Below are 14,969 nucleotides of genomic sequence, written 5' to 3'. Positions count from 1 at the left end.
TGACAGGAGGAATCTCAACTATTTTTCCAATGCCTATGCTGCTGCAGTCAGTGCTGTGGACCCAGATGCTGGAAATGGAGAACTCTGCATTAAGGTTCCCTCGGAGCTGTGGAAACATGTTGATGGTAAAGAGAGCGTACTGCAAGCTTAATTTAAGATGCCGTAGAGTTGTTGGCTACAAATTTGCATAGGAAGATAGTAGATTTAAATAAGTAGAGATAGTATTACATTATTTTATGAAATAATGGTTACTGTTTCCTTATCACCTGTATCTTTCCACTGGAAGTCTGAAAAAATACCTTTACACTTCTTGGTAATATGGAGAAATGGTAGCAAGGTTTCTTACCACTCTTTACAAGCATACTCTTGGGTGGTCATGACCCCAAAAGACTATTTGAGGAAGTGGGAATAATGGAGTATATTGGGTGCTAAATTTTAATTTTGAGGTTACTTACAACGTATATGATCCAACAGAGAAAATAATTTACAAGGATATAGCTATATCCATAATCATACAAAGCTATATCAATTTTATCCCATCTCACTTTGAAGAATGGTTATTTTAAAATTGATTTGGTAGTGGAAGTAGACTGCTTTATAAACTGGCATACTAGATCCTGGGGTAAGTAGCTGTTTGAATAAATTACCCTCCGGTGTTGATTATTTTCTTACATGGATCTTATTGGTTTCTTTATGATTTTCTTACATGGTTTAATCAGTTTTTCCCATGGATTTATGAGAACTGTGAGAGAATAATAACAACTGGATCATGAAGCTGACTCACACAGTGTTGTCAGATGCACCTTAATGGGAAAGACATTTTTGTTTCTTTTAATTTTTGTATAAGTTCCTGTTGCCTTACTTGCAAGACTAGAAAGGAAAATATTCAGGCATGTATAATTTCACTTTTCAAAGTTTGAATGCCAAAATATGGTGAGACCTGTGGGATAAATTTCAGTGTGTGCTTGAACTTCTTTTCTTGCAAGTCTATTCATAGGTAAAATTTCTGTGAAACTAAACCAAAGCAAAGACACTTAAGTTACAGGAAAAGCATTAACTATAATAAGAGGTTTTAAGCAACTGCACATGAAAATATTATGTCTTTTAAGAATGTGCCTGCTACATGCAGTTTTTGTAGAACATTATTTCAGCAATGTACGAAGAGATTATGCTTAGGGTACAATCAGTGTATAAATATACTTTACTACTGGGAAATTGGAAGATGAAATGTAGCTCCAATTGCAGCTTTTATTAATTAATAAAGATTCCTATAAATTCATATCCTGTAAGTTATGCTTAGGACGTCTCAGGTTTTAAGGTTTTGAGTTATACGTTTTAAATGGACCTGGAAGTCCATGAAAATGAAGTAAACAAGTAATCTTGAAAGACTAAGAGTCCAAAGCTGAATTATTATTCTGAAATAACTTTTATGTAAGTTGTATATATTTACTCCAATTTTGGTCTTTGTGCTGCAGAGTTAAAAGTCCTGAAGGTGCATATAAACTTTTCTCTGGACCAGCCGAAAGGAGGCCTTCATTTTGTGGTACCCAACATGGAGGGCAATATGGCAGAAAGAGGGGCTCATGTCTTTTCGTGTGGTTATCAGAATTCTACAAGGTAAGAAAACTGTCTTTGAATGTTACACTGTATTTCCTACTTAGTGTTGGAAATACAAATAATTTCTTTGAATTCTTTTAAGTTTGAAAAATTCTAGGACTTAAGTTGTACCTGAAAGGAGCTTACTGATGTGAAGTAGCATCTAATGACTAGTAATTAGGATGTCTTGTCTTTATAGCTCAGCAGGAGGTAATGGCAAAAAAACTTGTAAAGCTTTATAAAGTTAATATATTGTAGGAGTCAGTATGTCAACATTCATATATTCTTAAAGTATTTAGGAATATCATTTGGAACTTGAGAGAAAAATCACCTGTGAAAAAGAGTTAAGTATAATTATTAACCATTTTCACCCCAATTTTAATTTTCCTAGATTTTGGTTTCCTTGTGTTGATTCATATTCTGAGTTGTGTACCTGGAAGCTTGAGTATACTGTAGATGCTGCAATGGTGGCTGTTTCAAACGGAGATTTGGTGGAAACTGTGTACACCCATGATATGAGAAAGAAGACTTTTCATTACATGCTGACTATTCCAACTGCAGCTTCTAACATCTCCTTGGCAATAGGACCTTTTGAAATTCTTGTTGATCCATACATGCATGAGGTAATAATCTTCATCATAGAGGCCTGCTTTTTTATTTTTTTAAAAAAGAATTACTGACTTATGTTACAACTCGTATATATTGGTCAAATGTGGATATGTCTAGATCATCGTCCATTAGTACAGTTATATGATAAAGCTTGTCTAGTAATGCCTGTATTTAAATTTATCTCCAAAATAATGCCTTTGAATGAGCAATAATTCTGTTTCTGTCTGAATTTAGTTGGAGTTGGGTTTTCTCGCAGTTATGTAATATGCTTGATCTTTATGTATTTGAATATATTTGTAGGCCTTCTAACAAATTTTCCTGTGTTTTGTAGGTGACTCACTTTTGCTTACCACAACTTCTCCCGTTGCTCAAACATACCACGTCATACCTTCATGAGGTGTTTGAATTTTATGAGGAGATTCTTACCTGCCGCTATCCATACTCCTGTTTCAAGACTGTTTTCATAGATGAAGCTTATGTTGAAGTAGCTGCTTATGCATCCATGAGTATTTTCAGGTTAGTATTTGAGAAAATTACACCACAGACCTAGAAGCTCTAGATCTAACACTGTTGAGAAATATCTGTAAATCTAGTTATTTTTGTAACCTGAGTTTTGGACTCTCTAGTTTGAAAAGGCTCATTTTTGTTGGCATTATACACTTTTAACACCATTGCCATTTTTATCTGTTATAAAGATGATGGATTTGTATTTACTTTAAGAAAAAACTGTCAGTGATTTTCCTTCTGAATTAGAAATGCCATGCATGAAGTGCAATTTAATCTCAAATTAAGTTGCAGAAGTTTGATTGTGTTTTACTTTTCTTCAACTGGAATAGGGTATCAGGAATCCAAGAGAGTTTCACCAGTTACAATACTTAGCCTGTACACAAAGAGTTGTATATAAGTATACTGATCTTCTGTATAGCAGGAGATCTGCCTGATTTATAAGATTATTTAAAAAAAAGGTTTTATTGTCTCAGTGGAAAAACAGTGAATGAATTATTTTATTTATTTTGGCTTTTAAAGCAAGGTCTCTTGTGTTTCTTTGGAGCTGGTGCTCATGTTGTGTTATTTTCTTTTTATGGGGGTCCAGCACAAATCTCTTGCACAGTGCAATGATTATAGATGAAACTCCACTGACAAGGAGGTGCTTAGCACAGGCCCTGGCCCAGCAGTTCTTTGGATGTTTCATATCCAGAATGTCCTGGTAAGTATTTTACCATAGTATTCTCTAGAAAATGGGAAGAATCTAGAAAGCTAAAATTTTAATTTGCATATCGCGTTTTATCAGCTAAATAAGCGAAACACCAATTGTAGAAGAAAGGAAGAAAAAAGAAAAAATAATAAAACCAGCTCAATAAATGAAAATCCATTAGTATTTTTTGTTGTTGTTTGAAAGGAGAATGTGAGAGATAAAAGTTCCAAAGCCTGTAGAGATTGAATATGTCTTCCTGAATATTGTAGTGTGCTTTGGCACCTGGAAATTTTAGAGGGGAGACTCTTCTACATCATCAGTAAATTTCTGTCAGATATTCTGGATGAAGAAGTGTAGCCTGCATAGGAAGTACTTATAGAGCACAGAACTAATAAATTAAGAAGTTGTTCAGGGAGGGCAATGCAGAAATTAGTGTCAAACAGGAAAATTCCTGCTAAGGTGACTGTAACTTCATCGCTCAGAAAATCTCCCCAGCTGGCTCTTGCAGTTATGATGAATATTTATTTTAAATCCTTTTGCGTACACTTTATATACTGGGGACAATTAGCCCATTACTTTTTTTTCATTACAAAAGTATATGTCCCAGAGTATCCTTATTTTAAAAAAAGGAAATCAACATGTTCTTTAATTGGTGTTCATTCTATAATAATTTCTTTTGCTCTTCCTTATTCACTTCATTGTACCCTTTGTGTCATTCTTCTGTTTATGATTCTAGTTTCTGTTCCGTTATAGTTTTTGTCCCTATTTTTCTCTCTTAGAACATAACTCACAGAAGATGTGTTTAAATAGGTGTTCACCAAATTGTGAGATAGATATTTTGTTGGCTTGCTGTCCAAATCTTCTGCATTGAGATTTTTATCAAGAACTTAAGATCATATAGATTGGCAGTTGCTTTAGCTTTAGTGTCCATTTCCACCCATTTATTGTTATTATTTCGGCTAAAGTAGTTTGGGTTTATATTTTAATCTGGATTTCTGTGGTAGAAGTTCAGTTTTCACTGACTTTTCAGTTTCATTGGTCCCATCCAGGTGCCAAGATCCATAAATTGGTTCACAGCTCATCAGACTCCTATTGACTTAGAGAAGTTATATAACCTGTTGAAATTTGTGGCTATTTTTGAACTGGTCAAAAATACCATTCCCTACAAAATGTCTTCTAAAGTGATATAATTCATGGTTCTTTATTATTATAGGTCAGATGAATGGGTGCTAAAGGGAATCTCTGGTTACATTTATGGCCTTTGGATGAAAAAAACCTTTGGTGTTAATGAGTATCGCCACTGGATTAAACAGGTAACATCATAATAGTAGCATTTTCTATACCTTTTAGATATTTTGTGTCAAAGATACAGTATAAAACCGGAATATAAAATAGCTTTGCATTGCAATCTAAAGACATGTTTAGTAGTGACAAAACTTAGAGCTAAAATATTTTTACCACTTTCTGCAAGGAAAAACACCAAACATAGGAACCAAAATGCATTTTTCTGACTGCCATATGAATAATGAATAATAGTTTTCATTGTCTCTCTGTGCAATTAGTTTTCCTCTTTTTGTTTGGACTTTTGCACCAAAAAATAAAGGTCAAAAAAGGTGTTACTTTTTGAATACATAGAATATAGGATTCACATGGATATGTATTTGGTGGATTCATTATACTGTGATGGCCATCCATATAGCTCCGAAAGGCTCCAGTATTAGCTTGGATCAATAGAGGATCAGGTATCTTTTAATGTCATTGAAGTGCTAAATGAAATAATGAAACAGTAAAAAATCCCCGTCGAAGGGATTTCTTTTCCTGGAAATTTCTGTCTATAGCTTACATTTTTAAATGTAATACTCTGAGACAGATACTTTCTAGTGATAGCAGCAGTGACTCCTCATTCTTTGCCAGTAACATTTGTTCACAGGAAGATGTGTATCTTCTTCCTCTCCTTACATTCTCTCGCTCTCCCTATTCCATGAAATTAAATTCCTAACCCCATGGGCTCCGTTAAAACCCCTTACTAACACGGGGACCCAATACCATATCGTTATCTGCCTGATGTTCACTCAGCTCACCATTTGTGTGCTGTCTGTGCTAAAGGCGTGGGTGCCACAGAGAACAGCAGAACTGGGTGAAGATCTGTTGCAGAGTTCACTGCTGGGTTGTTCCCCATGGGTTGCTAAGGGCGTCCATATAGAAGTGAGAGGTGCTACTGTCACAGCCTCCGGTTCTGCCCTTCCTTCTTTGAATGTGTTACTAGTGTATGAAAGTGTGTAAGTTTATATGAATCAATAAATATCAATACATATCAACATTTGAAAATTCTTTAACTAACATTGGGTTGCAGACAGACATCAGTTTACACTGATTTGGTTCATGGTGATTGTTGAGTGACAGTGAGCCCATGCAAACATCTGGCCTTAAAGTGTGCTTGTTAACATGGGCACAGTATCACACAAATTCAGATTCATGTTCCTGTGCAGAGCTTGGGCCAGATGTATATATATATATTCATATTTTAAATATTTATTTAATTTTATTTATGTATATTATATACATACGTACATGTATGTATGTATGTGTGTGTGTGTGTAGTTGCTTTCTACTGCAAGGAAATGCTGATTACCCTTATTTCTTTTGGTCAGAGACAACTTATTTGTTGAATAATAATACTCTTTAGCTGTAATGTAGTTCAGTATTATTGTGGGTTGACCCACTGTCCAGACCCAAAACAAGTATTAACTGCTAATTTCTACTGTTTTATTTTTGTTTGTCATGCAAGGAACATCCCCAATTTTAAAATATTCTCTGTCTCTGTAAATATGGTTAATTAGGAGGTGTGGCTTGAACAATGATATTAAAAGCTTTCTTGTCTTCTTTAAATAATTGCTCTTGAAATATGCTTGCTTATGTATGTTGTTCTTCTTAGGAGTTAGATCAAATAGTGGCATACGAACTGAAGACTGGTGGAGTTTTACTGCATCCAATATTCGGAGGAGGAAAAGAGAAAGACAAGTATGTTTATTTAAGCTGAGAGTCATTGAAGGGTATGTTTTTATGGGGCCATTAATATATGCCTTGGGTGTGTTGTCTAGCACAAGGCCAAAGGCTGAAGATCTTGAGCTGCCCAAGGCATGTATTACCAGTCTCATAAAGTACATCTTGAGAATATTGTAATAAGTGTGGTTTTATTTGTCTTTCACTTTAAATCTCAAAGGGAATTAAGTATAATGAATGTTTTTAATGCTGTTACGAAACTGCTTTTTAGTAAGAGGATAAGAGAAGCATATGATGCCAAAATTTTGACCTGAGCTATTTCTGGAGTGGTTAGTAGTTTTCAGGCTTTTTACACTATCCTCAGCTTTTTCTTTCTTTACTCTGTTTTCTTAACCACTCTCAGATATCACCCTTTAATTTTATGCTGAGATTTCTTAATATATTTTGGGGGAAAAGTATTAGATAAGTGTACTGTAAAGAACTATTGGTTTCCAGTGGATTTGTATTTTCTCAATAACTGTAGCTTTGGTATTTTTAGTTTAAAATTATTCCCCTTACCTGTATTGTAATACTACTACCCACTGAGTAATTTGAACCACTGGAGGTAGAAAAATATTGCTAGATGTCAGATCAGTAAAGTTTATCTGTGTTTCAGTGACAAGCTTTTGCTGGATTTTACTTTTGTTACATAAATTGATGTAGTTATGACGCAGCCTCACAAGGAGTTGCTCTTTGTAAACTCACAAGCAGCATATGCAAAACTGTGAGGTTGAGCCTGTGCAGGTGGAGTGAGAGAATATGTGACTTTCTTGTCTTTACTGCAGCAGAAGCCCCTGTTTTGCGAATATACAAGCAAAAAGTATCTAACAGTGGTTCTCTTGCATTTGATTGTGTGTAAATCCAGATTTTGTTAATTTAGAATTAAAACTCTGGATTTAGAACTGAATGAATTATGAAAATCACCCATTTAAAATTTGAATGGTGGTTTGTTGTTTTTTTTTGAGACATGAAGAAAGTGTTTTCTGAAGTCAGAAATAGGACATGTTGGCTTGTTTCACAGCCAGGTGAACCCTCAGCAATGACCATGTTCTCTGGCTGTTGACAATGACAGATGCAGCTTGTATGTGCATGCCAAGCTGTTACTCGGTTTTGTTTGTCTGCTCATGATGGATTTTGATTTAGTTTACTGCCCTGTTCTTTCTTTTATGCAGACCAAGGACCTGCGTGCTTTTGTTACATGTACCTCTGAAAAGCATATTACAGTTAGCAACAGTCATTTTATGGCATGCTGTTGCTTATGGTGTCTTTTTTTAAAGAAAATTTGGGAAATGAGGTCTTGGCAGGCTTTTTAATTGGCAGCATTACAATTCAGCAGCATATTCACCTATACAGAGAAACTAAATTCATGGTAATCGGATCAAATGAAACTAGAGATAAGGGACACATGCTTAAAAAAGGGAAATTCACTAAAATCAAAGTCACTTCGTAACTGTTAATTTTATTAATTTCATCATATTTATTCTAGAATTGATCACAAATAATTGACAAAATCTTGTCCTGATACTCATAAATGTGCTTCCTCTATGTGATATATTATTGAACACTGTGTTTCTACAGTTATTTTACTACTTCACTGTATTTCAGCTTGTTAGTAATAACCACAACATCACTTACATATAAATTACAACTTGCTGTTTCTTGTAGATTGCAAAGTTCCCTTGTATGTAAATTAAATATATGTTCCTGACTCTATTAGATGATTTGTATTTAGGGGAAGTATTTTCATAATGATGTCTACAACATTTTTTCCCCAGCATATTCTATGCATTTCTTTGTTCTTGTTGTTATGATGCAGTTTTCTGCCAAACATATTTCCGGTACAGCAGTTCTAACTAATAATAATATGAAGAAAATTTGCATTAATTAATAATCTTTTTCAACTAAATTAGAAGCAGAATATGGTAATAAATCATCGAGGAGAAAAAAAACCCACCTTCTTTCAGACACGTGAATTAATTTCTATGCAAAACACAGGTCTTACAGGTTCTTCCTGTTTATGTCTGGTGTAACACAGACACTGCTCTCCAGAACCCTTGTTCTAAAAGACAAAATCCCAGACTTTGAGCAAGTGAAAGAAAGGAAACTGCAGGTTAACTGCTATATGGATGAAAGCTTCAGAACAAAGCTTTGTGTGCTATGTTTTCATTTTGTGTTCTCCTCTCTCAGACTTTGGTTCTATTCAATTTTGATTCTACTGGTATCACCCTACTATAAAAATTAAAAAGTTGAAGAAATTTATAAAGATATATTTCATATGGAAGAAGCTTACTAGCAGGTCTATATTGAATGCCAGGACTGTGTTTAAGAGCATGATCATTATAAATTTCCATGGAAGTGTTGGTTCAGTTTCCACTTTGACAAGGGTTCTAGGTCCATATTGCTAATTTTCTCATTTGCTGCCAATTTAATAAAAGTTTTAGAAGTATAATGGTTGAAGAAAAATATTATCTGAAGAAATATGCTAATATTGAATGAACTACAGAATATAACTGTCAAATGCAGAGTTTGTTTTGCAGTTAAATAGTGTAACCAGTACCAAAATCAATCAACACTTAGTAACTTTAAGAGGGCCAAGAATGTGGGTCCTGGCTTGGTTGTAATTTGCAAGAAGAGAATTTTACCAGAGTCAATCAACTGTATAATTTGAAGCTGGATAAATAGTTTTTATACTGAGACCAAATTATTATATAATGTCTGAACCACAACCTCAGTTTCCTCCTTGAATTTCAATTCTTTGATTGTTGCTAAACCTTCCCTACCTCAGAATAGAGAATTATCCAAAATAACAGGAGAATTGTGATAAGGAGAACTTGCTTATCAACCAGAAACAGCAAGGAGTAAACCTATGTACTTCTTTTTCATATAATTACTGTACCTAAGAAGGGCTTAGAGTAGGGCTTAGTACTTGCTTAGATTTAGAAATACTTTTCTTTTTGTATCTTCTTAAGATGTTTCAACAGATATTCATAAGCAAAGTAAAGGGAGTCTCCCAGTAAATAGAAAGATGGAAAAATTATTAAGGCTCTACAGCTGCCTTGGTTTTTGTCATCTCCTGAAATCTTAAGGGCTGCAGATAAGGAGCTAAGTGCTGGTCCTGTCCTGCTAGAATACTTGCTGCAATACATCTTTCAACTGCATGGAAAGATTGGTTGAAGTTAAAATGGTTTGTTTAATAGGTCTTTGAAAGTTTGGGAAAGCAGTCTCTTCCTGAGGTAGCTGGCATGAAAGATCCGGCTTATAGCACTTACCTTTGATCCTTACAATCTGTAAATCATTTCATTCTGTATTGCTGTGCCTTCTAAAGTCTTTGGACAATTCTGGTGTCTGGTTCATCTGGAAATGGTTTAGTTAGGTTATCTGTAAGTGAGAATCACAGGGGAAGAATCCAGTTTTGAGCCCAGAAATTTTAGGTTGCTGGCATCTCAATGTTGCAATGGCCAATTTCTAATTAACCACCAACCAGCATAAAATAAGTCTGGATTTCCACTTCTTAAGAAGTTGACCTGACATGGTGTGGGTACAGTTTCTTCTGATGTTTGTTATTCATTCATGGAAAACTCAAATGTTCTGTGAAAAAAAAAAAAAAGAAAAAACATAGCACAACAACATAGAGTTGCCACAGACTTGGTTCATCAATAAAATTAAGTCAGACTTTTAATTATTTGTACTTCTCAAGAGAAGTAGCCTACTTGAAAGGAGGCAAAAAAAGTCTTATTTTTCTCAAGCATTCTGTATTACAGCTACTTTTTTACTTTGAAACTGGACCACAAGTCAGAATACTTGTGTTCTGAAATGTAAAACTTAGTGGAGAAAATTAATTTCCATCAAAATTAAAGTCTTTTGGTGCTTTATTGCTGTATGGCCACTAAGACTATTGAGAAATTGGTTCTGTTTCTTAACGTTTCGGGGGGTTCACCATTTGTTTGTCTTCTGATATGGAATGAACTTAAACTATTTAAAATGTTTTGCTTATAGTCATAAAGGGAATATGTGAAGGAACACCACAGATAGTTCAAATTATGGAAACAGTGTGGTAGCTGTAATGTGATGCTCTGCCTAGTCTTTCTTGGCATATTATCTGATTTAGAAGATATCAAGTTTGCCAAAGTACTGAAAGATAAAGTTGCTAACTAAAATAAGGAGAAAGCAATTGCTTTGGCTCATCACATGACAGTCTGCTGTGAATTGTAAAACTCCTACTTTTCTTTAGTTGCAGCAGTTATTTATTTAAATCAAAAATATTTACTATATACAGTATAAGTCACTCTTAAAAGGGAAGTGGAGCAGGAAGAACATTGATTCATTAGTAATTTCCAAAAAAGTCCCAGATTCCTTGCTCAGTCTGTTAGTGCTACCAGTGTCTTTACAGCAGGTATTGTGTGCCATTAGTCTCCATCCAGTACTTGCTGGATTCCAGATACATAACACCCTTGTCACCTCTCTGTACAAATGAGTGGTCATTGTAAGCATACCATTATTTATAACTAAAGCTGCACAAGAGATCTTAAGTAATTGTTGGTACAACTCTAAGCTTTGTGCTAGGTACATTTTAAGTTTCATTCAATAAAATGGCAAATAGAGAGCTGTGTTTTTTTTTTTTTCAGCCCTGCGTCACATTTACATTTTTCTATCAAACACCCTCATACACTGTCCTGGGAGTATTACACTATGTTCCAGTGTAAAGCACATCTTGTTATGAGACTGATTGAGAACAGAATTAGCATGGAGTTCATGTTACAGGTAGGTATTTAAATGATTATGCGTAATGTAGAAAACTTTCTGTCTTTAATTGCATTTCTAATCATTAAATGGAGTTTAGAGAAGAACAAAACAGGTTGTCATAGGATTCCATTTGTAGTTTCAGTTTTAGGAGGACTGAACAAACATGAAGTGTAGGTCATTTGTGCTAGGATAAGGTTAGCTATTATTCTTATGCATATCTTATAATACTTTTTATATATTGCATATTCTCTTTAATCTTAGGGTATTTCATTGGTTTGGGTTGTTGTAATTGGTTGTTAAAACTGAGAGCCCTAACTGATGTTGCTGTGAGCTACTCTCATGAAATTATAAATAATAAAAGTAATGAGAATCCAACTTCTGCTCTCTCCACTGTATAAAACTGTCAGTGCTAGATGGAACATAGATGTTTAGATTAGAAGAAGCAGTTGAATAGAAGATTGTAGTTTTATTCTGAAATACTGAACTTCTGCAGAACTGTAGTTTCTCTTCTTTGCTAAATATCTTTTGTGAGGTGCCTTACAAAAGATAGAGTGCTACAAACAAACACCCAGTCAGGAGCTGAATGATATTTTCATATCAATTTCAGGTTTTGAGGAGGGGGTTCGGTTTTTTTGTTGGTTTGGGGTTTTTTTTAAGGAAAACATGTATGTTGTTGTGCTAGAGCTGTTTTAAGTAGTTATCAGGTTGAAAATGCAGCAGAGAACCTGATGAATGTTTTATTTCTGCAAAAGGAGATAATGATCTGTTTTACTGTAGATGATTTTTGAAAGTTTGTGGATTTTAATGGATTTTATGTGTGCATATATAAATGTAACTTTGAGAAAGTTATATTTGAGACTGCAAATCACAATTTCTGTTATGTTGGCCTTTAGTTGCAATTCAGCTGCAACTAAACATAAAAGCTTATTTTATGTATTGAAGTATTTAGGGAAACTAGTAACATTTTATCATTTTAGGTTTTCAACAAATTGTTGAGTCTGGCCAGCACTGCTTCATCTCAGAAGTTCCAGTCACACATGTGGAGTCAGATGTTGGTTTCCACATCTGGGTTTTTGAAATCTATCTCAAATGTCTCAGGCAAAGACATCCAACCTTTAATAAAGCAGTGGGTGTATCCTTTTTATTCTTGGTCTGGATTGTTAATATGGGGAATGAATTTGTTTTTTTAATTGGCACTATTAAAGGAATGTGGAGAAAGGTATGAAACAAGTACATTATTGTGTGAATTAGATGTATATGTGACTTCACAGCCTTTTCATAGTCTATGCTGGCTTTTTTGCATGTTCTTTACTAGAAGGGATTTCATTATTTTAAGTTTTACTTTGAAAGAAGCACAAGAACTCTGTGGGAATTTAAGGCCAAATTATACTAAAGGGATTCCAGAGGACACTGCCCATAGAAATATGCTGAAGTCTGACATGGAAAATGCTATAGTCTGGTGCATTTTAATATGTGATTTCCAGTAAATCCCCATGAAATAAGTAACCTAAAGCACAGACTGATAGTTTACAATGCACTTTAATAGCTTGGTAGCTGGTGTTAATATTACAGTTTCAGGTAAAATAAACCTCTGTGTGTTGACTCTTCAAATTTCAGTGATATTAGGCAAGAAATAGGGTGTCTTATTATGGATTGATATGAGAGAAAATTTGAATTTGCTCCATTTAACAGGTTTAATTGTTAGTTTTATTTATTGTGACTACAGGCTGGAATCATACGTGACTGCAGCAAAAACATACCTTACTGTTCTAACAGACAACAACAGTAGGTATTTATATTTATACATTATTTATCTGAGCTGACTTAATGTTCATGCATCTCAATATCTAACTAAAAAGCACTGTGTAATTAATATTTATAGAGTAATATGGGAAGTTAGCACTTTATTTGCATCAGAAGTATTCATGAAGTATAAATACACAATATTCTTATTTCCATATTTGAGGAAAATAAAATACATATATTCCCACTGCAGCTATACCTAAATGTCAGCATTACTGTCTGAGCAGGATGAATCTTAACTACATCTGTTCTGTAAGCAAGGAAGAATTGTAACTCTCAGATTTGGGGATTTTTCAGCTTCTATGGACTTTGGCCCCAAGTCTTATCCTGTTAACTGTACCTTGCATTTAATCCTATGATTACAACCTCCCTACTGTGCTTGAAACACTGTTACACCTGTGACAATAGATTGTCCACTCTGTAAGACCACAGCAGGTCTTTATGTTGTCTGGGAGGAGGTCTTATTAACTAGAGCTGTCTTATGCTCTTAACAAGGGCTGTGTTGATGCTGAGTTTAAACTTTATGCTGAAGAAACCACTAAAAATGCCTTAAACTCTACCTGATGTCAAAGTCTCGGAGCTTTATGAAGGCAGCCTCTGTGAACAAAACCAGTTGGATGTATCTGGGCAAATGGCCAGATTTTGGGAGAAAAGTTAATAACCTGTGTACAACAAGAAGCATCTTTGAATCTGGAAGCTCCTCCCCTAAGTGTCAGGATATGAAAGAACAGATTTTCCTTCCTTTCTTTTGTCTTATATTGTCAGAGACTTGTGAAAATGCTCATTGGACTGAAACACTTCTGTTTAGTTGTTTTAGTTTTACTATAAATGAAGTACAGTAATGGCTGTCATCAGACAACGAATGATGAAATTATTCACAGGAAGAGTTGGCCTCATAAATTATTTCCTGGGGAAAACATGCAGAGTAAGATTGTTACTTTTCATCATTCATGTTGTATACTCTCATGTATATGTGAACTCATGTACACATACACATGTGAATGCTCACATGATCCAGTGTGAAAAATTGGAATAAAATAATTGAGTTAAATGTAGTATGGGTGGAAAACAGAAACTGATGTCTACATTTTCCCTTTGGTTTCATTTAACTAAAATATATAGTAAAACAAACCATATTGAAATTACTGAAATCTTACTCGATTACTTTCTCTGATAGCATGTCGAGGACATTGGATGTGGTAGAGTCCAGTACAGTTTTTCATAATTAATTTTTTCTTACTGGTAGTTTTCATGGTACTTCAGTTTTTCTCCATAAGAGACAATACTGGACATTAAAGAACTGTTTAAAGAAAAAAAAAAAAACAAAGAAGCACCAAAACCTCAAAAATCTTGAAAAATTCATGATGAACGTGTTTTCATTTCCTGATTTTATTGGGATAGGAAATTCTATGAATAAAAAAGCATAAACCAAGTGTAAAGAATTGAGAATTATGTTTGTTTATAACTACTGCATTGTGCACTAGAATTCCGATACTGCTTATTAGGGATCAGAGTGGAGTGGTAAAATTTTATGGTAGCTTTGCATTTAATAGAAAACGGAATGTATTGGAATTGGAAATAAAACAAGACTATACATCTCCTGGGACTCAGAAATACGTGGTAAGGTCCATTTTCCATATTTTACCTACACGTACAAGTTTGATATATACATTAACAAGCATAATTTTAATGTTAATAACAAAATCTTGTGAACTTGAAGGGTCCACTCAAAGTGACAGTGCAAGAACTTGATGGCTCATTCAACCATACATTGCAGATTGAAGAAAACAGTCTTAAACATGATATACCTTGCCACTCTAAAAGCAGAAGGTAAGAACTAAAATACAAACTGCAAGTATTTTTAGTATGGGTATACGCAAACATACAGTGCATTTGATCCTAAATATATACTTTTTTTGAATTTTATGTTTATATTTTCTTAATCTTACTAAACAAGGTTTACCTGTAAGTGGAGAAAATA

General features: G+C 34.3%; 1 protein-coding gene across 2 annotated transcripts in view; it reads left to right on the top strand.

Moving 5' to 3' along the window:
• TAF2 (TATA-box binding protein associated factor 2) overlaps positions 1-14,969 on the top strand; it is a 67,171-nt gene that overhangs the window by 16,924 nt on the left and 35,278 nt on the right. For both annotated transcript variants that reach the window (XM_051778459.1, XM_051778460.1), the window contains exons 4-14: positions 7-125; positions 1,476-1,617; positions 1,988-2,219; positions 2,537-2,721; positions 3,299-3,412; positions 4,614-4,713; positions 6,336-6,421; positions 11,068-11,203; positions 12,163-12,317; positions 14,494-14,608; positions 14,709-14,818. In XM_051778459.1, coding sequence (XP_051634419.1) covers positions 7-125; positions 1,476-1,617; positions 1,988-2,219; positions 2,537-2,721; positions 3,299-3,412; positions 4,614-4,713; positions 6,336-6,421; positions 11,068-11,203; positions 12,163-12,317; positions 14,494-14,608; positions 14,709-14,818 — 1,494 coding nt within the window. The remainder of the gene's footprint in view (positions 1-6; positions 126-1,475; positions 1,618-1,987; positions 2,220-2,536; positions 2,722-3,298; positions 3,413-4,613; positions 4,714-6,335; positions 6,422-11,067; positions 11,204-12,162; positions 12,318-14,493; positions 14,609-14,708; positions 14,819-14,969) is intronic.

This window comes from Manacus candei, unplaced genomic scaffold, assembly GCF_025592945.1.
Source record: "Manacus candei isolate 608988 ecotype Guabito, Panama unplaced genomic scaffold, ASM2559294v1 h1tg000013l, whole genome shotgun sequence".
NCBI classification, from domain to species: Eukaryota; Metazoa; Chordata; class Aves; order Passeriformes; family Pipridae; genus Manacus; species Manacus candei.
This window is presented reverse-complemented; position numbering and strand designations above follow the sequence as displayed.